We start from the raw sequence: 25,703 nt of genomic DNA, 5'->3' as shown, positions 1-25,703 counted from the left end.
TCAGTTGGCACCCCCGATCAGGCGAAGGCGTAATTAAGAAGAAGTCGTGGGATAGTCGGTTTTCAACAGTCGTAAGCAGCAGTCGTGGCATTCAGTCGTCAGTAGTAAAGTTGTACAGCAGTCACAAAAGTTGGTCAGAAGTTGCGAAAGTCGGCGTCTAAACATATTTTGAAGTCTTATGTTATTATATAATACTGTTCTTATTGTTTGTCAAATACTCGATATACTTTATTAAGCGATTTATAAACCTAATAAATCTTACATGGGGGCTCAACCGTGTCGAGCAGCCGGACAAATATTCAGAACAGTTAAAAGTTTTTAAGTGAAGCATTCATAAAAAATGATTCTTACATAAGGGCTCAGCCGCATAAATTCTCAGAGCAGTTACATATGTGCATACGCAGTCAGTTGAAATAATACATCTAAAAGTTGCAGTGCTTAAAAATGATACGCTCAAGCAGAAAAAATAAAAATGGCGCATCAAACAAGAAAAATCTGTTTCCGGTGGCGCGTATGGAAGATGGAAAGACATCACAAAGTATAGACGATCTCGATCTAACATTTGAAATGGTAGAGGAAAGCAGAGCAGTGGTAAATGATGAACAAAGTGTAAATCATACGTGCGAAAAAGAGATAAATATATACAAGTGCGAACAAGGCACAACGGCAGGAATAAAAGAAAAAGGTGCGAACGTCGAACTACATGATAATTGCGCAGTTGAAAATACCGAGAAAAGAATGTATTCCGAGGAGACACACACATGTATACAAAACAACGATTTGTCAATTTTAATTAAAGTAGTAGTTCCTGATTTCGATGGCATAGCTATACCAGTTAAGCAGTGGGTAAATAATTTCGACGAAAACGCCGAGGCATACGAATTAAGTAAAAAACAAAAGTATGTGAATGCAAAAAATAAAATGGTTGGCACGGCCGAATTATTGGTGGAAACTATTACTGTATCAAATTATGAAATGTTATGTGCAGCCTTAATAGAAGAATTTGATAAACAGCTGAGCAGTGCCGGAGTACATAAAATGTTGCTAAAGCGGAAAAAGTGTGTATCGGAAAATTTTCATGATTATGTGCTCCAAATGCGAAAAATAGCATCACTTGGACAAGTTGAAGATCAGTCGGTTATAAATTATATAGTTGATGGCTTAGACGTGCGTGACGATCTAAAATTTCCGTTGTACAGTGCGCCCACGTACAAAGAACTTCGAAGTCGGTATGAGCTTACTGAATTAGTGGCAAAGAGCAGTTCGTATAACAAACGTCGCGAAAACGTTGATAAAGTGGGAGACAAACAACAACAACATCAGCATTGCTACAATTGCGGTTCAACAGAACATAAGCGGGCAGAATGTAAACGAGAAACAAAATGTTTTAAGTGTAACGGTGTCGGTCACATAGCGAAGCAGTGCGTCGCAAACAAACAAAGCGTTAACATTGTATTAAAGGAAAATTGCGTTAAAGAAATAAAAATCGGGAAAGCAGTTGTATCGTGTTTGATTGACACTGGCGCGGATGTTTCACTTATGCGAAAACAAATGAGCAGTCTGAGTTTAATGTTTTTAACGTGGTAAGTCCAGCAAACGAAATCGATTTAAATGTTGAATCCCAGTATGCCGAACCAGTCAAACAAATGATCGCCAATTACAAGCCGGTGGACAATGCAGTAGAATGCCCAATAAAAATGACCATCATACCGAATGTTCCAAGCATCGCTTTTCGCGAAAGTCCAAGCCGATTGTCTACAACAGAACGTGAATTTGTACGAAAACAGGTGGATGAATGGCTTCACAGTGGCATTATCAGAGAGTCGTCGTCAAACGTTGCAAGCAAGGTGGTGTTGGCCAAAAAGAAAGATAGGACCTACCGATTATGTGTGGACTATCGTAAGCTGAATACCCTCGTACTTAAGGATAGGTTTCCAGTACCAGTTGTCGAAGAAGTACTCGAGAAGATGCAAAATGCGAAATATTTTACTGTTATGGATTTGCGAAATGGTTTTTTTCATGTGCAGGTAGAGGCGCAAAGTCGAAAGTATACGGCGTTTGTTACCAAAGAAGGGTTGTATGAATTCAATAGGGCACCCTTTGGATTTTGCAACTCCCCAGCAGTGTTCGTACGATACGTTAATTACATATTTCAAATATTGATTAACAAAGGCATAATGGAGATGTATGTTGACGACATAGTTATTTTCGGAGATTCAGCTGGTCAATGTTTGGAAAATATGCGAACTGTACTGAAGCAGGAAGAAAAGTGTGGGCTTGATATAAAATGGGCCAAGTGTCAGTTCTTAAAGAAGAAAATAAATTTTCTGGGTCATGAAGTAGAAAACGGACGTGTTTGGCCAGGTCAAGAAAAGGTAAAAGCTGTGAAGAATTTTCCTCTTCCCAAAAACATACGGGGAGTACAGGCCTTTCTTGGACTAACGGGGTATTTTCGAAAGTTCGTTAAAGATTATGCATTACTAGCCAGACCGTTGACACAATTGTTGAGAAAAGAAGCCGAATTCAAAATTGAAGGGTTACATGTACAGGGGATAGAACAATTAAAGAATGCTTTGACGAATGAACCAGTATTGAAGATATTTATGCCGAATGCGGCAACACAGTTACATGTTGATGCGTCAAAAGATGGGTTTGGTGCTACTCTTTTCCAGCAGCATGATGGCAAGTTGCATCCTATTCTGTACTGGAGTAAAAAAACTACACCTCAAGAAGAAAAGTTGCATAGCTATTTTTTGGAAGTGAAAGCAGCATACTTAGCAACAAAAAAGCTACGACATTATTTAATGGGCATTCAATTTGTTCTCGTTACTGATTGCGCAGCGTTTAAGGTGACATCAACGAAAAAAGAAATTCCCAGAGAAGTAGTGCAGTGGTTAATGTATCTGCAAGATTTTACGTATACCATAGAACATCGCGCTGGTATAAGGATGAAGCATGTCGACAGCCTCAGTCGATTCCCAGTCATCATCGTAAGCACAGAAGTTCAGGCACAATTTTTAAAGGCCCAACGCAAAGATGAAACCTTAGTTGCAGTTGCAGAAATTTTAAAACTGAAACCGTACTCAAACTACAAGGTCAGAAATCAGCTGATTTATAAACAAGTAGATGGTATTGAATTGCTAGCCGTACCGAAGTGCATGGAAAAAGAAGTTATCAGGAATGCTTCTAACTTTGGTCATATGGGTGTAAAGAAAACCATGCAAGGCTTGCAGGATGAACGCAACCAAATCAGAGCTGATGCCAGAGTACAGATTGAAAAAGCTCAAAGTTGCTACAAGAAGAATTTTGACAAAAAGCGACGTAAGCATAGTGGTTACCAATTAGCAGACTTAGTAGCCATTAAAGTAACACAGTTTGTAAATGGTAAAAAGCTGGCTCCCAAATATACCGGGCCATACGAGGTTACCAAAATAAAACGTAATGGAAGGTTCGACGTGAAGAAAGTTGCAGAGTTCCAGGGTCCGAATCAGACTTCAACTTGTACTGATTCTATGAAACTGTGGCGTTACATGGGTCAAGACGAAGACGATGAAGCTGGAGAATCATCTGAGCCAGATGATGAGCAAGATGGCCGAGTGTAAAGTGGCATCCTTGTGCCATTATCATCAGTTGGCACCCCCGATCAGGCGAAGGCGTAATTAAGAAGAAGTCGTGGGATAGTCGGTTTTCAACAGTCGTAAGCAGCAGTCGTGGCATTCAGTCGTCAGTAGTAAAGTTGTACAGCAGTCACTAAAGTTGGTCAGAAGTTGCGAAAGTCGGCGCCTAAACATATTTTGAAGTCTTATGTTATTATATAATACTGTTCTTATTGTTTGTCAAATACTCGATATACTTTATTAAACGATTTATAAACCTAATAAATCTTACATATATATGGGCATGAAAACATTGTGTTCATATGCTCAACTTATAACTCTTAACTAGCCCTATATTTGGTGCAAAGGTTGATTTTGGACAACGGGACAAACGGGGCAAATAAGTTGTTTTTGGCGGCCACCAGTTGGCTGATTTTATCGAAACCTGAGGCAATATATATAAATGCGACTAATTTTTAAACGTTGTGCATTATTGTCTCTTAAAAATAGTTTTGGTTTAACAGTTCATAAAATACAGTTTCAGTTCTGAAATATCGAAACAAAATGATTTTAGATTTCTTTATCTGCCATAACTTTCTTTTGATAACTGCCCCGACCCCAGATACGGCACCCATTCCATGTTAGCTTATAAAAAAATTCTATTCAACTGAGAAGCATACGAATTCTTTTTAGAAAATTAACTTTATAGTTTCAAGCTATAAATTGACCCATTAGAAACCCATTAGAAAAATTACATATTTTTCTCTCCATTTGCACGCCTCTTTATTTTTTTTGCAGCCGGTATTATTCACCTAGATTTCAATAATTTTAAAGTATGTAAACGTATGTATATCTCTATATATATAAAACAGTTTGTCCTGACTGACTGACTGATTGGCAATCAACGCACAGCCCAAACGGTAAGAGCTAGGAAGCTGAAATTTGGACACAAGATCCCTCTTATAGTGAAAGTGAGCACTAAGAAGGGGTTTCGGAAAATTCGAGCTCCAAAGGGGGGAAAACGAGCTCCAACGTTTGTATGAAAAATCTACAATTTTTATCCGATTAACTTCAAACTCAGTTTGTATACTCTCACAAAGAATACAAAAAAAACTGTATACTTGGATTTTCAATACTTTTCCTGCGGCCTGAATAATAATGATTTTCCGGTGGAAAATTCGGAAAACGAAAAGCTATTTGCAATCAACGCACAGCCTAAACGGTAAGAGCTAGGAGGCTGAAAATTAGACACAAGATTCCTCTTATAGTGAAAGTGAGCACTAAGAAGGGGTTTCGGAAAATTCGAGCTCCAAAGGGGGGAAAACGAGCTCCAACGTTTGTATGAAAAATCTACAATTTTTATCCGATTAACTTCAAACTTAGTTTGTATATTCTCAAAAAGAATACAAAAAAAACTGTATACTTGGATTTTCAATATTTTTCCTGCGGCCTGAATAATAATGATTTTCCGGTGGAAAATTCGGTAAACGAAAAGCTATGTGCAATCAACGCACAGCCCAAACGGTAAGAGCTAAGAGGCTGAAAATTGGACACATGTTGTCTTCAGTGGTGTAGGTGAGCACTAAGAAGCGGTTTTGGAAAATTCGAACGCCAAAGGGGGGAAAACGGGCTCCAACGTTTGTATGAAAAATCTACAATTTTCATCCAATTAAATTCAAACTTAGCTTGTTTACTCTCAAAAAGAATACAAGAAAAACTGTTTACTTGGTTTTTCACCATTTTTCCTGGGGCATGAAAAAAGGGGGGTTTTCTGTGGAAAAATTGAAACACAATCAACACCCCACAGCCCAAACGGTAAAAGCTAGGAAACTGAAATTTGGGCTCAATTATCCTATCATGGTGTAGATGCGCACTAAGAAGGGATTTTGGAAAATTCGAGCTCCAAAGGGGGGAAAAGTAGCTCCAAAGTTTGTTTGAAAATTCTGCATTTTTGAATCGATCAACTTTAAATTTAGGTTTTATAATCTATAGAAGAATACAAACAAAACTGCATACTCGGTTTTTCAAAATTTGTGTTGGAGCTTGAATTATTGGGGTTTTAATATTTATTCATTTTTTCAAATGAAAAGTTTGTGTTATAAATTTTGTCAGATCGATTTCAAATTTGGGTAATATAATCTACGTAACTAAAATTACATTGCATTGCATTGCATTTAACGATTTTTAAAATATGCATTTTACAAATGCAGGTAGAACAAACAATACAAAATATCAAACAGTTGGGGACAACTAAGTATACATACACACACACACATACATACATACAAGCAGCTGTTCGTGTAGTTGCGTGTAAACGGTTGAAGTAGCCAAAGCAAAATGTGAGACACTAATGTGTGAATGTTCATTTGTACACATGTATGTACATACATACATACATATGTATGTACAAAAGTACATTCGTCTTGCACTGACAGGGCAAGAAATGTTAATTAATTAAAAATTATTAACATTATAACATAAACATTTTTATGCTATTTTTTCTTTGTTTAGTACATTTGGCATAAGGGGTTTTTAGGACAACGGACTACAAGGGCGTACACAGGTTGGGCAGGGGGGACATTTCTCCCCTTAGAAAGAATTTCGTATTATGAATTACGCCAGCACCATATGTATTACATACGTACATACGTCTGTATGTATAGCATGTACATATGTATGTATGTACATCAATAAGTATGTATGTACGTTCATACATTCCTATATACATATATAGGTTTGTATGTACAAGTATGCAGTGGGCTATCGAACACTGTTGTTTAATTGTAAAAAATAGTTTTCTATGGTTTCAAATCAAAATTTTTAAAACAACAACAACAACTTCAAGTTATTGGCTCGCAAATCTTCTTTCGTTTTGATCATTTACGCCTGTTCATTACATACGCAAAATGCCAAAAGTTTACAGTTACAGTACACATACAAATAAATTTGTATGTATGTATGTGTACAGTGTACAATCGAATACAGTATTATAATCAATAACTCTCAAACGATGTTTTTCGATGTATTTGTATTCGACATGTATTACGATATATCAACACAAGTATCGATATTTTCGATATATCGCATTTAATTTTATTATTGGGGTTTTAATATTTATTCACTTTTTCAAATGAATAGTTTGTGTTATAAATTTTGTCCGATCGATTTCAAATTTGGGTAATGTAATCAACATAACTATATCAACAAATTGGCATTCAACGATTAAAATATAGCAATATGTTTTTTACTTGCCATATATCAAATATCAAATAGTCGTGTCTATGTGTGCCCATGCATACATACATATGTACAAGCATATGTATCTATGCCTGTATATGTATGAAGCATGTAAATACAAAACAACAACAACAACTTCAAGTTGTTGGCTCGCTCATCTTCTTTCGTTTTGACCATTTAATGTTAATTGCAAAGGCAAAACGCTGGCTTCAACTATCGAAAGTTTTACTCTAGCAAATTGAGATGAGAATTGTCAGTGCTTTTTGATCGTGGCTCATCGCTGCACGGCATTGACACGAGTGCCGTGTTTCATATTCCGAGTTTGTGCGTGACCGTATTGACTCAAATGTGAATTTAAAATTAGGATATACCCTTATAATTATTCCCCTTTTTTGCACATAGTCTATCTTAAAACGTTGCGTTATCTCTATATATAAAACAGTTTGTCCTGACTAATTGGTGATCAACGCACAGCCCAAACGGTAAAAGATGAAATTTGGACTCAAGTATCCTTTCATAGTATCCATCATAGTGTAGGAGCACACTAAGAAAGGCTTTTGGAAAATTCTAACTCCAAAGGGGGGAGGTTTAAAAAAATATTAGTTATAGTGGTCATGTTCGTTTAAAGAAATAGTTTGGCAAGAACAAAAATGTAACGGACTACTGAACAATTTTTTGTCAAGAACAGAAAATGTTCATTTAAATACCTTAAATGCCTTCCTACTGGTAACTTATAAGGTGAAAACATATGGGTAGGTTATGCACACACAAAATAAATACAATTGGAAACATTATATTGAGCCGGGTTAAGACGGGCAATACCTGCTAGTACAAGTATATAAGAATTTATCATTTATGTAAAAAAACATAATTTCAAATTGTTAAAATTTACACTCTCGATGTCGCACGGGACCAACTTTATATTAGTTCCACGATCACAAATCTTATTTTTTAGCAAGTTTATTTACAAATATTTTCTTTTCAAATTTTCATTATTTTGAATTTTATTTTTTCCTATTTTTTGATATTAAAAGATCGACCAAAAAAATCTTGCCCTCCCTGAACTAAATCCTTGCTACGCCCATGCCAACTATACTACTTTGATGCGATTCGAGCACTTCGTGCTCATCATGATAGACCGACTTAACAAGAATTTATAGCCATAAGCAAGGGCGTAAGCAGGGGGGGGGGGGGGACCCGTTGCTCCCCCCTACAAAAAATTTTTCCATATAAAGTCGACCACATGTTCATTATTAAGACGCAATATTTTGCCTTAAAATGGATCTGAGTTGCATTTGTTGAAGTTTTTTCATTGATCATATGCATAAGTTATTTTTTAAATGCATCGTACATTATTTAATCAACATTTTAATTTTTTACCCTCCTTTTCGTAAAAAGCTGTGCTTTGGTTGACTGCGAACATGCTTACATAGACACGAATATACGAGCATAAACATACATATACTCACATAGACGCAATTGCTTTGTATATGTGCAATTATACACCCTTTACGTGAGTTCAAATACCAAAAGAGGTAAAATCGATCAAATATTTTTTTGTAATTCTCTTATTTTTTAAATTTCTATAATTATTCTTAACATATGTACAAAGTATTTCAAAGTCGGGATACCCGACTTTAGTTTTTTTACTTGTTTTTTTTTTTTTTAATTTAATTTTTTTAATTTCTTCAATTATTCTACACATATGTACAGAGTATTTCAATGTCGGGACACCTGACTTTGGCTTCTTCACTTGTTATGAGTTAAGCGAGTGTCGTTTAAATAATTTAGGAAATCATTAATAATACTTTATATTCAGGAGTGCAGAAATTTTCGGAGGCAACAGTTGGTTTTGAAATCTAAAAAAAAATCCGTCGGTGCCACAGAAAGAATTCCAAAGAATTCCACTTATATCTCTATATATATAAAACAGTTTGTCCTGACTGACTGACTGACTGATTGGTGATCATTGCACAGCCCAAACGGTAAAGGCTAGGAAGCTGAAATTTGGACTCAAGTATCCTTTCATAGTCTAGGTCCCCACTAAGAAGGGATTTTGGAAAACTCGAGCTCCAAAGGGGGGAAAACAGGCTCCAACGTTTGTATGAAAAATCTACAGTTTTCATCTGATTAACTTTAAACTTAGTTTGTATACTCCAATTCCAATTCCAAGAAAAACTGTATACTTGGTTTTTTGATATTTTTTTTGGGGCCTAAAATATGGGAGTTTTCATGTAAAAAAAAATGTTGGGGCACAAAAGCAAACCGCGTCAACAGCCCACAGCCTACACGGTAAAAGCTAGGATGCTGAAATTTGGGCTCAAGTATCCTATCATGGTGTAGATGAGCACTAAGAAGGGATTTTGGAAAATTCGAGCTCCAAAGGGGGGAAAACGAGATCCAAAGTTTGTTTGAAAAATCCGCATTTTTCAACCGATCGACTTAAAACTTAGTTTCTAAAATCAATTAAAGAATGCAAAGAAAACTGCATACTCGGTTTTTATAATTTTTTGTTGGAGCTTGAATTATTGGGGTTTTCTTGGGGCACAAAAAAAGGAAACCGCGTCAACAGCCCACAGCCCAAACGGTAAAAGCTAGGATGCTGAAATTTGGGCTCAAGTATCCTATCATGGTGTAGATGCGCACTAAGAAGGGATTTTGGAAAATTCGAGCTCCAAAGGGGGGAAAACGAGCTCCAACGTTTGTATGAAAAATCTACAGTTTTCATCTGATTAACTTTAAACTTAGTTTGTATACTCCAATTCCAATTCCAAGAAAAACTGTATACTTGGTTTTTTGATATTTTTTTTGGGGCCTAAAATATGGGAGTTTTCATGTAAAAAAAAATGTTGGGGCACAAAAGCAAACCGCGTCAACAGCCCACAGCCTACACGGTAAAAGCTAGGATGCTGAAATTTGGGCTCAAGTATCCTATCATGGTGTAGATGAGCACTAAGAAGGGATTTTGGAAAATTCGAGCTCCAAAGGGGGGAAAACGAGATCCAAAGTTTGTTTGAAAAATCCGCATTTTTCAACCGATCGACTTAAAACTTAGTTTCTAAAATCAATTAAAGAATGCAAAGAAAACTGCATACTCGGTTTTTATAATTTTTTGTTGGAGCTTGAATTATTGGGGTTTTCTTGGGGCACAAAAAAAGGAAACCGCGTCAACAGCCCACAGCCCAAACGGTAAAAGCTAGGATGCTGAAATTTGGGCTCAAGTATCCTATCATGGTGTAGATGCGCACTAAGAAGGGATTTTGGAAAATTCGAGCTCCAAAGGGGGGAAAACGAGCTCCAAAGTTTGTTTGAAAAATCCGCACTTTTCAACCGATCGACTTAAAACTTAGTTTCTAAAATCAATTAAAGGATACAAACAAAACTGCATACTCGGATTTTCGAAATTTGTGTTGGAGCTTGAATTATTGGGGTTTTAATATTTATTCACTATTTCAAATGAAAAGTTTTTGTTATAAATTTAGTCCGATCGATTCAAAATTTGGATAATGTAATCTACGTAACTAAATCTACAACTTTGCATTCAAGGATTTTCAAAATATGCATTTTACAAAAGCAGGCAGAACAAACAATACAAAATATCAAACAGTTGGGGACAACTAAGTATACATATACACACATACAAACAGCTGTTCGTGTAGTTGCGGGCAAACGATTGAAATAGCCAAAGCAACATGTGAGACACTAATGTGTGAATGTCCATACATATGTGCACATCTATGTATGTACATATGTATGTATCTACATATGTATGTATGTACATTCGTCTTGCACTGACAGAGCAAGAGATGTTAATTAATTGAAAATTATATAATATAACATTTTTAAAAGTAATTTTTTCTTTGTTTAGTGCATTTGGCATTAGTGTTTTCATTAATAACTTTATGCAGCAACAACAAATATCAAATAGTTGGGGACATCACATACACACACTCACACACAACAAGCAACAGTTCGTGTCTATGTGTGCGGTTCTCTACGTACGGTTGAAAAAGTAAAGAGAAACATATGTACATATGTATGTATGTATGCCTGTGTATGAATACAGCATGTATGTACATTCGTATTAATGTATACACACACAGTTGTTTGATTGTAAAAAAAAATAATGCTCTAAAAACAACAACAACTGCAAGTCATTAGCTCGCTCTTCTTTCGTTTTTACCATTTAATGTTAATTGCAAAGGCAAAACGCCAAAATGTTACAGTTACCGTCGCTAGGCAACGACTGCGTAAGCGATAGTAAAGCAGAAACCGAATAACGGAGCTACGCATATTCTGCTTCGCATTGCGGGCAGATGTATGTATGTATATGATTTGTTCTTATTGATGTCAATAAATAATTAGATTTTGTTATTTAAATATTCTGCTTATTGCATTCAAACTTCGATATTTTGATGGTATCGGTGCCAGTGCTTTTTGATCGTGGCTCATCGCTGCACGGCATTGACACGAGTGCCGTGTTTCATATTCCGAGTTTGTGCGTGGCCGTATTGACTCAATATGGCACGAAAAGACTCGAATGTGAATTTAAATTTGGACTCAAGTATCGTTTCATAGTATCCATCATAGTGTAGGAGCACACTAAGAAAGGCTTTTGGAAAATTCTAGCTCCAACGGGGGGAAAACGAGCTTTAAAAAATATTAGTTATAGTGGTCATGTTCGTTTAACGAAATAGTTTGTCAAGAACAAAAATGTAACGGACTACTGAACAATTTTTTGTCAAGAACAGAAAATGTTCATTTAAATACCTTAAATGCCTTCCTACTGGTAACCTTTAAGGTGAAAACATATGGGTAGGTTATGCACACACAAAATAAATACAATTGGAAACATATTGAGCCGGGTTACGACGGGCAATACCTGCTAGTTGCTTATAAAAATTTAAATTTTATTTGTTACATTTTTAAACTCTGTACATGAAATGTCCGTCCGTATGAACACCTGAATCTCAGAGACTATAAGAGATAGAGACTCCAAACTTTGCACAAAGATGTCTTTATGTGTACGCTATACGAGTTTGTTTTATTTTTTTGTTTCCCCCCCCATTTCCCCCCTATGGGGGTTTTCCCGATTTTCCATTCGTATAATCGCCTACATCTAGGCGACTATAAGACCTAGGAACACCAAATGTATGCCTTATGTGAATACGCAGAGAATGTGTATTTTGGAATTTCTCTCGCTCCCCCCTCTCACCCGTAAATTGTAACTCCCGTATCTTGGAATTTCGAACTCAAATTTTTCAAATTCCCCCAGTTAGCGATTATGTATCCGTATGTCAAGTTTCACTATGATAGACCGATTTAACAAGAAGTTATAGCCAGAAATATATTTGCTGCTCCAGCGCTGCTCAAGCGCTGCCCGCGGCTATTGTGGATGCTGGTGCTTTGGTTGACTGCTAACATGTTTACACATACACGAATAGACGCGCATGGACATTCATACACTCACATATACGCAATTGCTATGTAAATGTGAAATTATACACCTTTTACTTGAGTTCGAATACCAAAAGAGGTAAAATCGATCAAAATTTTTTTTTTTAATTCTCTTAATTGTTTTAATTTCTATTATTACTGTAAACATATGTACAGAGTATTTGAAAGTCGGGACACCCGACTTTATCTTTTTTACTTGTTTTTTTGTTTTGCAAATTCGTGACTCGAATTTTCTAAGGCTCCTTTTTTACTGTTTAAAATCGAACTTCGCAATGCGTCTTTTTCTCGTTATTGATTCATGACCTATTTGTTTACATCGGAGGTCATTACGTTGCATTCGGCACACCAAAGCTTATATACTCTTAAAAAAATATATATTTTCGCCTAAAATATTATACATTATTTCCGGGACAAAATTCATCAAGAAACCAAGAAGGTTGCAGTAATTTCCTTTGTTCAAAAAGGACCTGCGCAATGCGTCTTGTTCTCATTATTGATTGATGGCCTAATTGTTTTCCTATGAAGTCTGTTCGTGACATTCCACACACAAAAGCTTATATACCATTAAAATTTCATACCATTAAAATGATATACCTTTAAAATGATATATTCTCGCTTAAAATAACAGGCATATTGTGTCCGATGCAACTAGACGTCGGATCTAACTCCAAGTTTTGGTCCCAACAGCACACAGTGGGGTCTTCTGACTTTTTTCATTGCAAAATTCATATCTTCTGAATGCAAAAAGATGTATCAAGGAAAAAAATTAAGTTTAAAGAAGAACGTTTAGAACTTTACCATCAATCATAGTTTAGAAAAATACTCGTACATACTCGTATTTGACAATGATGAATTTTCCAGTTTTAGATTTCTAGTAATTCGTTCCTCATTTGAATATTTTCCTTCACAGAAGACTTGAGAAAATCGGAAGATTTCTTGGCCCAGTCCGTCAACATTATCTACTTGTAGGTGCTCTGACCAGAACAGCCTTCACTGCCCAATCGCTGCTCAAAAATATGGTAATACCATTTCTATATTCATATTTTACTCTGTAGTACCTAAAATGTACATATTAGGTTTGCGAGAAGTGAAAAACGTAACAAACAAATACATAATCACTATATGAAGGTATTTTTTGTCTCTGTGATATAGGTTATTATATGAGTGACGTTAGGGAAAATCCCAAAATCGGGTAACTGGTGGGTCAAAAAAATAAAACTAACTCGTACAACAATTTGATTTCTCCAGCTTTTATAGTCTCTGAGATCTAATATATAATATATATACTTTGCCACACCTCCTTTGTGTGTTACATACAGTCGCACTAAAAAACATATTTACCCATTTAGGTGCAAGGTGTGGGAAATTTTCTGTCAGATAATCGGTTTTTTGTTTTGGGTAATAGTTGGCATAGAAACGTCAAGCAAAACTTTTCATTGGAGTTTTAAGACACAGGAGAAAATTATTTGTTGTCAGTATTGATAAATCGTACGGGAACTACAGTTTCAAGCATTTTAATAATATGATTAGACCCAACTTACCGCGAGTTCCGGAGGGTCTCCGAGACTTAATGAAAAATTTTACAAAAGAAGTTTTGCGGGTAAAACCGATCAATCTGTACGATTTTTCAGCGAAATATTTTGAGGTGCAATTTTTGGAAAAAGTACACTTTATGGTTCATAGATATGAGTCCCAGGAAAATAACCAATCAATTATGAAAAATCGCTTTCAAGAACAAATCCCACTATCACTAGTACAAAATATAATTCCTGATAGTCTTACGACTCTTCTTAAACAATTTATTAAAGCCATTTTAAAAGAAACACCCGAAAATATTTACGCTTACGCTTTGGAATATTTCAAAAAATTACAAATTCTTATGTCGGATCACAAGGAATTCATTCGCTATAGTGAATATGAAAGATACATTAAAGATAAGTCTAGTGTGATATCTAAAGAAAAACATACGTGTATGTGTGGGCGTACGTTGGACTGCTCTGCATCAAACGCTAAAAAACACACGGCTAACTTTAGGAGCATAAATTCCGAGAATGCAAACTACATAAACGCAGTCTATATTATACAAAAACGTGTTCGCCAGTATCTAGAGAAAAAAAGACACGCAAAGATGAAAGACAATCTAGATTGTAGTAAATCGAGATCAGCAAAGTTCAGTGCAAAGCATATAAAAGCTAACAACGTCATCCAACATCAGTACTATGAAAAGAAAACAATAAATGATATAAAAAAAAAATTGTTAACTAACAATATCCAACAGATTGCCTATGCCGCTTGTGTTATACAAAGAACATTTCGTCAATATTTGAGCAAAAAGCAAAAGAGTACTAGAAAAATAAGAAATACACCAATCAATACTAATATTACCAAACCATATTTAAGTTGTGTATACATTATCCAAAGAAATTTTCGAAATTATCTCAAAAGAAAGCGGCATAATGAATCAATTAACAAAAATGTGAAGAACAATTGTAACATATCGCATGCTGACGGGAAAGCCAAAGATTCCGTTTCTGAAGTAGCCTCTTATACATCGGCCTCCACAGCTATGATGTCAAGTGATTCTATAGACGAAGAAGGCGTACTTAAAGGAACTATCAGTGAGGATGGAGATGTTAAAAACGAAAGTAACAGCCATATGAAACCATTTTCTACGGATAATTACATAACAAAACGAACTGATAACGGTAACCAGAAAAAATTCCCTGATATACTTTATATCTGAAAGTTGCAACATTTGGGTGTCTATTTCATAAAATATATTTATTTAATTATGCTTCACAATTCGTTTTATTACCGAAATGGTTGCAGTGCTTCGAAAGCAACTGTGATAGGATGGAAATCTAGTTGAGCAATGTAATTTAGGTTTTTGTGGTTGTGTGTAGTGTTTAGAGTGTTAACATACAAGTATAATAGGTTTGGCAATGTGAAAAATGTAACAGATTGAAACAGTCGTGGTAGCATACACAAAGTATATACATACATACATACATATATTCTTTATCAGAAAGACAATACGAGTGGATTTAACCATGTCTACACGACTGTGCGTCTGTCCATCCGTTTGAACACCTATGTCAGTGCCGGATTAAGCCAGCGCGGGACCTGCAACAAATTCTGTCGGGTTCCTTGGTTTGTTTTAGGTTCTCAAGTTTAGGGTATTAAATAAAACAAAACTGTTAGAAATAAACTTTTCTGGATTTAGTGTGGGCAAATTTCAATATCGACTTCTCTAAGCAAATCATGCTCTATATTCAACAAAGTGAGATGATTAAGACGTTCTTTGTCCATCGTGATCCTTTATTCATTTTTAATACGTTTTAATGTTGAAAAAGAACGTTTGCCACTTCAGTTAGTGATCATGAGAGACAAGTAAATGAGCAAGGCAATTTCTAAGTTTGGGAAACACATTCTAAAGAATTATCTATATATATATAAAACAGTTTGTCCTGACTGACTGACTGACTGATTGGTGACCAACGCACAGCCCAAACGGTAAGGGCTTGGAAGTTTGAAATTTGGACGCAAGTATCCTTTCATAGTCCAGGTGCCCACTAAGAAGGGATTTTGGAAAACTCGAGCTCCAAAGGGGGGGAAACAGGCTCCAACATTTGTATGAAAAATCTACAGTTTTCATCTGATTAACTTCAAACTTAGTATACTCTCAGAACAATTCCAATAAAAACTGTATACTTGGTTTTTATACTCTGTACATGAAATGTACAGAAGTATATTAGGTTTGCGGGAGCTGAAAAATGTAACAGGCAAAAGGAGGCGTGGCAGACCCCACAAAGTATATATATTCTTGATCAGCATGACGAGACGAGTCGATCTAGCCCTGTCTGTCTGTCTGTCCGTCTGTCAGTCTGTCCGTCTGTCCGTCCGTATGAACACCTGGATCTCAGAGACTATAAGAGATAGAGACACCAAATTTTGCACAAAGATGCGTTATGTGTGTATTCTATACGAGTTTGTTTTATTTTTTTGATTTTCCCCCCCACTTCCCCCCTATGGGGGTTTTCCCGATTTTCCATTCGTATAATCGCCTATATCTCGGAGACTATAAGACCTAGGAACACCAAATTTTAGTCCCAGATGCCTTATGTGAATACGCAGAAAATGTATATTTTGGAATTTCCCTCCCTCCCCCCTCTTCCCCACAAATCGTAACTCCCGTAATTCTTGGAATTTCGAACTAAAATTTTGGAAATACCCCCAGTTGGTTATTATGTGTCCGTATGCCAAGTTTCACTATGATAGACCGATTTAACGAGAAGTTATAGCCATAAATATATTTGCTGCTGCAGCGCTGCTCAAGCGCTGCCCGCGGCTGTTGTTGATGTTGCTGTTTGGTTGACTGCGAAAATGCTTACACAGACACGAATATATGCGCATAGGCATACATACACTCACACAGACGCAATTGCTATGTAAATGTGCAATTATAAACCCTTTACGTGAGTTCGAATACCGAGAGAGGTAAAATCGATCAATTTTTTTTTATTTCCTAAATTATTTTTATTTTCTATAATTATTGTAAACATATGTACAGAGTATTTCAAAGTCGGGACACCCGACTTTAGCTTTTTTACTTGTTTGATATTTTTTTTGGGGCCTAAAATATGGGAGTTTTCCTGTAAAAAAATGTTGGGGCACAAAAGCAAACCGCGTCAACAGCCCACAGCCCACACGGTAAAAGCTAGAAAGCTGAAATTTGGGCTCAAGTATTCTATCATAGTGTAAATGTGCATTAAGAAGGGATTTTGGAAAATTCGAGCTCCAAAGGGGCGAAAAGTAGCTCCAAAGTTTGTTTGAAAAATCCGCATTTTTCAACCGATCAACTTAAAACTTAGTTTCTAAAATCAATTAAAGAACACAAACAAAACTGCATACTTAGATTTTCGAAATTTGTGTTGGAGCTTGAATTATTGGGTTTTAATATTTATTCACTATTTTAAATGAAAAGTTTGTGTTATAAATTTAGTCCGATCGATTTAAAATTTGGGTAATGTAATCTACGTAACTAAATCTACAACTTTGCATTCAAGGATTTTCAAAATATGCATTTTACAAAAGCAGGCAGAACAAACAATACAAAATATCAAACAGTTGGGGACAACTAAGTATACATACACACACACACACACATGCAAACAGCTGTTCGTGTAGTTGCGTGCAAACGATTGAAATAGCCAAAGCAAAATGTGAGACACTAATGTGTGAATGTCCATACATATGTGCACATCTATGTATGTACATATGTATCTACATATGTATGTATGTACATTCGTCTTGCACTGACAGAGCAAGAAATGTTAATTAATTGAAAATTATATAACATTTTTAAAAGTAATTTTTTCTTTGTTTAGTGCATTTTGCATTAGGGTTTTCATTAATAACTTTATGCAGCAACAACAAATATCAAATAATTGGGGACATCACATACACACACTCACACACACAACAAGCAACAGTTCGTGTCTATGTGTGCGGTTCTCTACGTACGGTTGAAAATAAAGAGAAACATACATATGTACATATGTATGTATGTATGTATGTATGCATGTGTATGAATATAGCATGTATGTACATTCGTATTAATGTATACATTGGGCAATCGAACACAGTTGTTTGATTGTAAAAAAACTAATGCTCTAAAAACAACAACAACTTCTTTCGTTTTTACCATTTAATGTTAATTGCAAAGGCAAAACGCCAAAAGTTTACAGTTACCGTCGCTAGGCAACGACTGCGTAAGCGATAGTAAAGCAGAAACCGAATAACGGAGCTACGAATATTCTGCTTCGCATTGCGGGCAGATGTATGTATGTATGTATATGATTTGTTCTTATTAATCTCAATAAATAATTAGATTTTATTATTTAAATATTCTGCTTATTGCATTCAAACTTCGATATTTTGATGGTATCGGTGGCTTCAACTATCGAAAGTTTTACTCTAGCAAATTGAGATGAGAATTGTCAGTGCTTTTTGTCGAGGCTCATCGCTGCACGGCATTGACAGGAGTGCCGTGTTTCATATTCCGAGTTTGTGCGTGACCGTATTGACTCAATATGGCACGAAAAGACTCAAATGTGAATTTAAAATTAGGATATACCCTTATAATTATTCCCCTTTTTTGCACATAGTCTATCTTAAAACGTTGCGTTATCTCTATATATAAAACAGTTTGTCCTGACTAATTAGTGATCAACGCACAGCCCAAACGGTAAAAGATGAAATTCGGACTCAAGTATCTTTTCATAGTATCCATCATAGTGTAGGAGCACACTAAGAAAGGCTTTTGGAAAATTCCAGCTCCAAAGGGGGGAAAACCAGCTTTAAAAAATATTAGTTATAGTGGTCATGTTCGTTTAACGAAATAGTTTGGCAAGAACAAAAATGTAACGGACTACTGAAAAATTTTTTGTCAAGAACAGAAAATGTTCATTTAAATACCTTAAATGCCTTCCTACTGGTAACTTATAAGGTGAAAACATATGGGTAGGTTATGCACACACAAAATAAATACAATTGGAAACATATTGAGCCGGGTTAAGACGGGCAATACCTGATAGTTTAATTTATAAAATTTATTTAGTTTATAAAATCGCTGTTCCAGAGGCTCCTGTTTCTTGCTGTCAATAACAGTAGCCACATCTGTTTTCAGCAGCTCTGCGAACTGCACTAATTCGCCACCTAGGCTGTTCTCCAAGTCATATTCCTAAGCACTGACCATACTTGACGATTTTTCCAAAATCTCTTCTGTTGTAAGACATTTTAGCTAAAAGTTTAAAATCCAAAATATCCAAATGTGCATACTTTAAGCACTTATTTTATGTATAATTATACTCTGTACATAAAATGTACAAGAGTATATTAGGTTTGCGGGAGCTGAAAATGTAACAGGCAGAAGGAGGCGTGGCAGAACCCACAAAGTATATATATTCTTGATCAGCATGACGAGACGAGTCGATCTAGCCCTGTCTGTCTGTCCGTCTGTCCGTCCGTATGAACACCTGGATCTCAGAGACTATAAGAGATAGAGACACCAAATTTTGCAAAAAGATGCGTTATGTGTGTATTCTATACGAGTTTGTTTTATTTTTTTAATTTCCCCCCACTTCCCCCCTATGGGGGTTTCACCGATTTTCCATTCGTATAATCGCCTATATCTCGTAGATTATAAGACCTACGGACACCAAATTTTAGTCCCAGATGCCTTATGTGAATACGCAGAAAATGTGTATTTTGGAATTTCTCTCCCACCCCCCTCTCCAAGGCAAATCGATTTTTTCTAATTCCCGTAATTCTTGGAATTTTGAACGCCAATTTTGCAAATGCTTTCAGTTAGTTATTATGTGTCCGTATGCCAAGTTTCCCTATGATAGACCGATTCAACATGAAGTTATAGCCATAAATATATTTGCTCCTACAGCGCTGCTCAAGCGCTGCCCAAGCGCTGCCCGCGAGGGTTGTTGATGCTGGTGCCTTGGTTGACTGCGAACATGCTTACACAGACACGAATATACGAGCATATACATACATACACTCACATAGACGCAATTGCTTTGTATATGTGCAATTATACATCCTTTACGTGAGTTCGAATACCATAAGAGGTAAAATCGATCAACATTTTTTTTATAGCCTGTACCCAAAGGGTGAAAGGCTATACTAGTTTTGTGCGCATGTATGTAACACACAGAAGGAGGCGTGGCAGACCCCACAAAGTATATATATTCTTGATCAGGATGAGAAGACGAGTCGATATAGCCATGTCCGTCTGTCCGTCTGACCGTCTGTCCGTCTGTCTGTATGAGCGCAAGGATCTCAGTAAGTACAAGAGCTAGGATAACCAAAATTGGTATCAAGGTTCCTATAAGCCCTAGGCAGAACGAGTTTGTTTATTTTTTCTGATACACCCCCCACTCCCCCGCAATTCGTATTTTATAACTTCCGTAATTCTCGGAATTTTAAAATCAATTTTGGTAGGTACATCCAGTTAGTACTAATGTGCCCGTGTGCCAAATTTCATCATGATAGGTCAATTCTGAAGAAAGTTATAGCCATAAGTAAAATCGCTGCTCATGCGCTGCTCATGCGCTGCCTGTAGCTCTGTCGGCAGCGCTTCCCGCAGCTGTTGTTGTTGTTGCTGCTTTTGTTCAACTTTGTGCTGCATACATACACGCATATAAACACGCATAGGTACGTGATGTAAATGTATGCTGTTTAAACCGAACATAAACATGTATTCTAATTTAATTAAATTAATTATTTTAATTAATTAATTCATTCATTTTTTTTAATAATTTAATTTTTTAAAATTTTTTTTTTTTAATTTTTCCTTTTTGTGGAGAGTACAGGCTATTTTACTGTCGGGCTTGCTCGACTGTAGCGTTCTATCTTGTTTTTTTTTTAATAATTTAATTTTTTTTAAATTTTTTTTTTTTTTAATTTTTCCTTTTTGTGGAGAGTACAGGCTATTTTACTGTCGGGCTTGCTCGACTGTAGCGTTCTATCTTGTTTTTTTTTAATAATTTAATTTTTTTTAAATTTTTTTTTTTTTTAATTTTTCCTTTTTGTGGAGAGTACAGGCTATTTTACTGTCGGGCTTGCTCGACTGTAGCGTTCTATCTTGTTTGTAAATCTATTACTTTTTTTAATTTCTATAATTATTCTTAACATATGTAACAGATTATTTCAAAGTCGGACACCCAAATTTAGCTTTTTTACTTGTTTTTAATTGAATAACGTTTTGTTTATAATTTGAGTAGTTCATTTTTAAATTACACGCCTTTTTATACTCTATACCCGTAGAGCAAAAAGGGTATATTAGGTCTGTGCAAAGTAACATGCAGAAGGAAGCATCTCCGACCCCATAAAGTATATATATTCTGAATCAACATGACGATACTCTGTACATATATTTAGAATAACTATAAAAAAAATTAAGAAAATTTAAAAAAAAAATTTGGATAGATTTTACCTCTTTCGGCATTCGAACTCACGTAAAGGGTCTATGTGAGTGTATGAATGTCTATGCACGTCTATTCATGTCTGTGTGAGTATGTTTGCAGTCATCCAAAGCACCAGCATCAACAACAGCTGCGGCCAGCGCTTGGGCAGCAAATATATTTATGGCTATAACTTATTGTTATATCGGTCTATCATAATGAAACTTGGCATACGGATTATGTACTAACTGGGCTATTTGCAAGATTTGAGTTCGAAATTCCAAAAAAATAAAACAAACTCGTATAGCGTACACACATAAGGCAACTTTGTGCAAAATGTGGTGTCTCTATCTCTTATAGAGTCTGAGATCCAGGTGTTCATACGGACGGACGAACGGACACTTGGACAGACAGACAGACAGACATAGATCGACTCGTCTTGTCATGCTGATCAAGAATATATATACTTTGTGGGGTCTGCCAAGCCACCTTCTGCCTGTTACATTTTTCAGCTCCCGTAAACCTAATATACTCTTGTACCTTTCATGTACAGAGTATAACAAGAGAAAACGCTACAGTCGAGCACGCCCGACAGTGAAATACCCTGTACCCAGGTAAACTTCCGACACTGAGGTATATCCGATTCTAGCAGAAGCAAAAGGAAGAAGAAGAGCGAATTTGATGCTGCAGCTTGTGGGCGTGGTACCGGAATGAAATTGTTTCGCTAATAACTTTTCATAGAATTAACCGATTTAGGAGCCTAGGAGAATCTGGCTGCCAACTTTGGTTATTCCAGCTTCTATACTTGTAGTTTCTGAGATCCTTGCGTTCATCCAGACGGACAGACGGACGGACAGACGGACGGACAGGCGGACGGACAGGCGGACGGACGGACATGTCTAGATCGATTTCTCTCGTCATGTTGATTCAGAATATATATACTTTATGGGGTCGGAGATGCTTCCTTCTGCATGTTACTTTGCACAGACCTAATATACCCTTTTTGCTCTACGGGTATAGAGTATAAAAAGGCGTGTAATTTAAAAATGAACTACTCAAATTATAAACAAAACGTTATTCAATTAAAAACAAGTAAAAAAGCTAAATTTGGGTGTCCGACTTTGAAATAATCTGTACATATGTCAAGAATAATTATAGAAATTAAAAAATGTAATAGATTTACAAAAAAAATTTTTGATCGATTTTACCTCTTATGGTATTCGAACTCACGTAATGGATGTATAATTGCACATATACAAAGCAATTGCGTCTATGTGAGTGTATGTATGTATATGTTCGTATATTCGTGTCTGTGTAAGCATGTTCGCAGTCAACCAAGGCACCAGGAATTAGAAAAAATCGATTTGCCTGGGAGAGGGGGGTGGGAGGAAAATTCAAAAATCAAGAATATATATACTTTGTGGGGTCTGCCACGCCTTCTTCTGCCTGTTACATTTTCAGCGCCCGCAAACCTAATATACTCTTATATATATATACATTTATATATATATACATTTTATGTACAGAGTATAATAAATCAACCAACCACAGTAGATTGGATCGTGACTGAGTTAATAAAATGTAAATAGTTCGCCTGTTTTCTCGAAATACTTATAATCGATATTATATTAAAATCGATTAAAAAAGTACAATCTTAGCTACGTAAACCCGCAAAATAAATTTTCCCCCCGACTTCCCCACTATGGGGTTTTTCCCGATTTTCCATTCGTATAATCGCCTATATAGACCTAGGGACACCAAATTTTAGTCCAAGATGCTTTATGTGAATACCCAGAAAATGTGTATTTTGAAATTTCCCTCCCTTTCCCCTCTCCCATGCAAATCGCGATTTTCTCCCGTAATTCTTACAATATCGGACTAAAATTTGGGAAATACCCCCAGCTAGTAATTATGTGTCCGTATGTCAAGTTTCATCATGATAGACCTATTTAACAAGAAGTTATACGAACATGCTTACACAGACACGAATATACGAGCATAAACATACATACACTCACATAGACGCAATTGCTTTGTATATGTGCAATTATACACCCTTTACGTGAGTTCGAATACCAAAAGAGGTAAAATCGATCAAAATTTTTTTGTAAATTTTCTTAATTTCTTTTATTTTCTATAATTATTGTAAACATATGTACAGAGTATTTCAAAGTCGGGACACCCGACTTTAGATTTTTTACTTGTTTTTTATTACGGTCAGACAGGCGTCGGAGCGCGGGGCCCGTAGCACTTGCTACTCTTGCTACATGGCTAATCCGGTACTGACCTATGCAGATCGCTGAGAGACTATAGGAGCTAGATACATCAGAATTTGCACAAAGATTTCTTAAGTGTGTACGCTGTGTAAGTTTGTTTTAATTTTTTTGATTTACCCCACGGTAATGGGGTTCGTAACGCCGTGGTTATATAAATCACAGAAAATGTTGGTCCCACCCTTATAAGTATAAATAGGCAGAAAATGTGTATTTAAGAGTTTTCCTCCCTCTCCAGCGTAATGTATAAAAGTTTATTTAGTGGTGATTTACCGTTTTAGTGTTAATCGGTTTCTTCAGCTCACAGCGTGCCTTATTAAGTCAATACGGTCACGCACGAACTCAGAATATGAAACACGGCAGTCGTGTCAATGATGTGCAGCGATGTGCCATGATCAAAAAGCACTGGCAATGCCCACCTCAATTTGCTAGAGTACAACTTTCGATAGTTGAATCCACCGATACTATCGATATCGATACATCGAAGTTTGAATGCAATAAACAGAATATCTAAACAACAAATGAATGCTGAGGTGGAGCAGGCTCAACTCTTAAATACCCTGTACCACCCCACAAAGAAAACAAGATAGAACGCTACAGTTGAGCAAGCCCGACAGTAAAATAGCCTGTACTCAGCACAAAAAAAAAAAAATTTAAAAAAATTAAAAAAAAAAATAAATTATTTAAAAAAAATTAAATAAATTTATTTAATACATACATAGATGACATGTTTATGTACAGTTTTATATTTACATCACGTGTCTATTTGAATTTATATGCGTGTATGTATGCAGAACAAAGTTGAACCAAAGCAGCAACAACAACAGATGCGGGCAGCGCTGCAAGCAGAGCATGAACAGCGATTTTATTTATGACTATAACTTTCTTCAGAATTGACCTATCATGATGAAATTCGGTATACGGACACATAAGCACTAACTGGACGTAACTACTAAAACTGATTTCAAAATTCCAAGAATTACGGAAGTTATAAAAAAAAACACGAATTGCAGGGGAGTGGGGGGGGGGGGGGGTGTATCAGAATAAAAAAATAAACTTGATCTGCCAAGGACTAAGGGGAACATCGATACCAAGTTTGGTTTTTCTAGCTCTTGTACTTCCTGAGATCCTTGCGCTCATACAGACAGACGGACGGACGGACAGACGGACGGGCGGACAGACGGACATGGCTATATCGACTTGTCTTGTCATCCTGATCAATAATATATATACTTTGTGGGGTCTGCCACGCCTCCTTCTGTATTTTACATACATTCGCACAAAACTAGTATAGCCTTTCACCCTTTGGGTACAGGCTATAACAAATATGTCATTTGCATTAATATTAGCCAATTATTGTTGAAACAAGAGAGAACGCTACAGTCGAGCAAGCCCGACAGTGAAATACCCTGTACCCAGGTAAACTTCCGGCACTGAGGTATATGCGCCTCTAGCAGGAGCAAAAGGAAGATGAAGAGCGAACTTGATGCTGCAGCTTGTGGGCGTGGTACCGAAGTGAAGTTGTTTCGCTAATACCGTTTCTTAGAACCAACCGATTTAGATGAAATTTGAAACAAAAGTAGATAATTATATATAAATTATGTGCATAGTTCGGTTAGAGTAGCTTTTGAAATGTGGACGCTATTGACGAAATTCTGTAGCGGGGGAAGGAAGGAAAATTAAAAAAAATAAAATAAACGCGTCCTTTCTCGGACGTAGGAGAATCTGGATACCAACTTTGGTTATTCTAGCTTTTATAGTTTCTGAGATCCTTGCGTTCATCCAGACGGACGGACGGACATGTCTAGACCGATTTCTCTCGTCATGCTGATTCAGAATATATATATACTTTATGGGGTCGGAGATGCTTCCTTCTGCATGTTACATACTTTGCACAAACCTAATATACCCTTTTTACCCTACGGGTGCAGGGTATACAAATATAACACAAATATTTAAGAAGATTTTTACATTTTTTATATCATTTCGATTTTTTCGCAATTACGGGGTGTACATCCATAAATTGGACGAAAATTGCGTCCTGTTGTGGCGATCTATGTTTTGCAAAAATTACCATTTGGAATTGAATTTAGAAATTACCAAAATGTACTTACATTTTGTTTGTTGTATATTCAAAAGTCAGTTTATGACTATTCGCATTTTCG

The 25,703-nt window shown here is 36.2% G+C and overlaps 1 protein-coding gene across 1 annotated transcript in view; it reads left to right on the top strand.

The window, feature by feature from the left end:
- LOC115629974 overlaps window positions 1–25,703 on the top strand; it is a 121,996-nt gene that overhangs the window by 27,802 nt on the left and 68,491 nt on the right. The window contains exon 2 of the mRNA XM_030526595.1: window positions 14,736–14,995. Within this exon, the coding sequence (XP_030382455.1) occupies window positions 14,736–14,995 (260 nt within the window). The remainder of the gene's footprint in view (window positions 1–14,735; window positions 14,996–25,703) is intronic.

The sequence above is a fragment of the Scaptodrosophila lebanonensis genome, unplaced genomic scaffold, assembly GCF_003285725.1.
Source record: "Scaptodrosophila lebanonensis strain 11010-0011.00,11010-0021.00 unplaced genomic scaffold, SlebRS2 tig00000184-arrow-arrow-pilon, whole genome shotgun sequence".
NCBI classification, from domain to species: Eukaryota; Metazoa; Arthropoda; class Insecta; order Diptera; family Drosophilidae; genus Scaptodrosophila; species Scaptodrosophila lebanonensis.
Note: the sequence above shows the minus strand (reverse complement) of the source record. Positions and strands in the feature narration are given on the sequence as shown.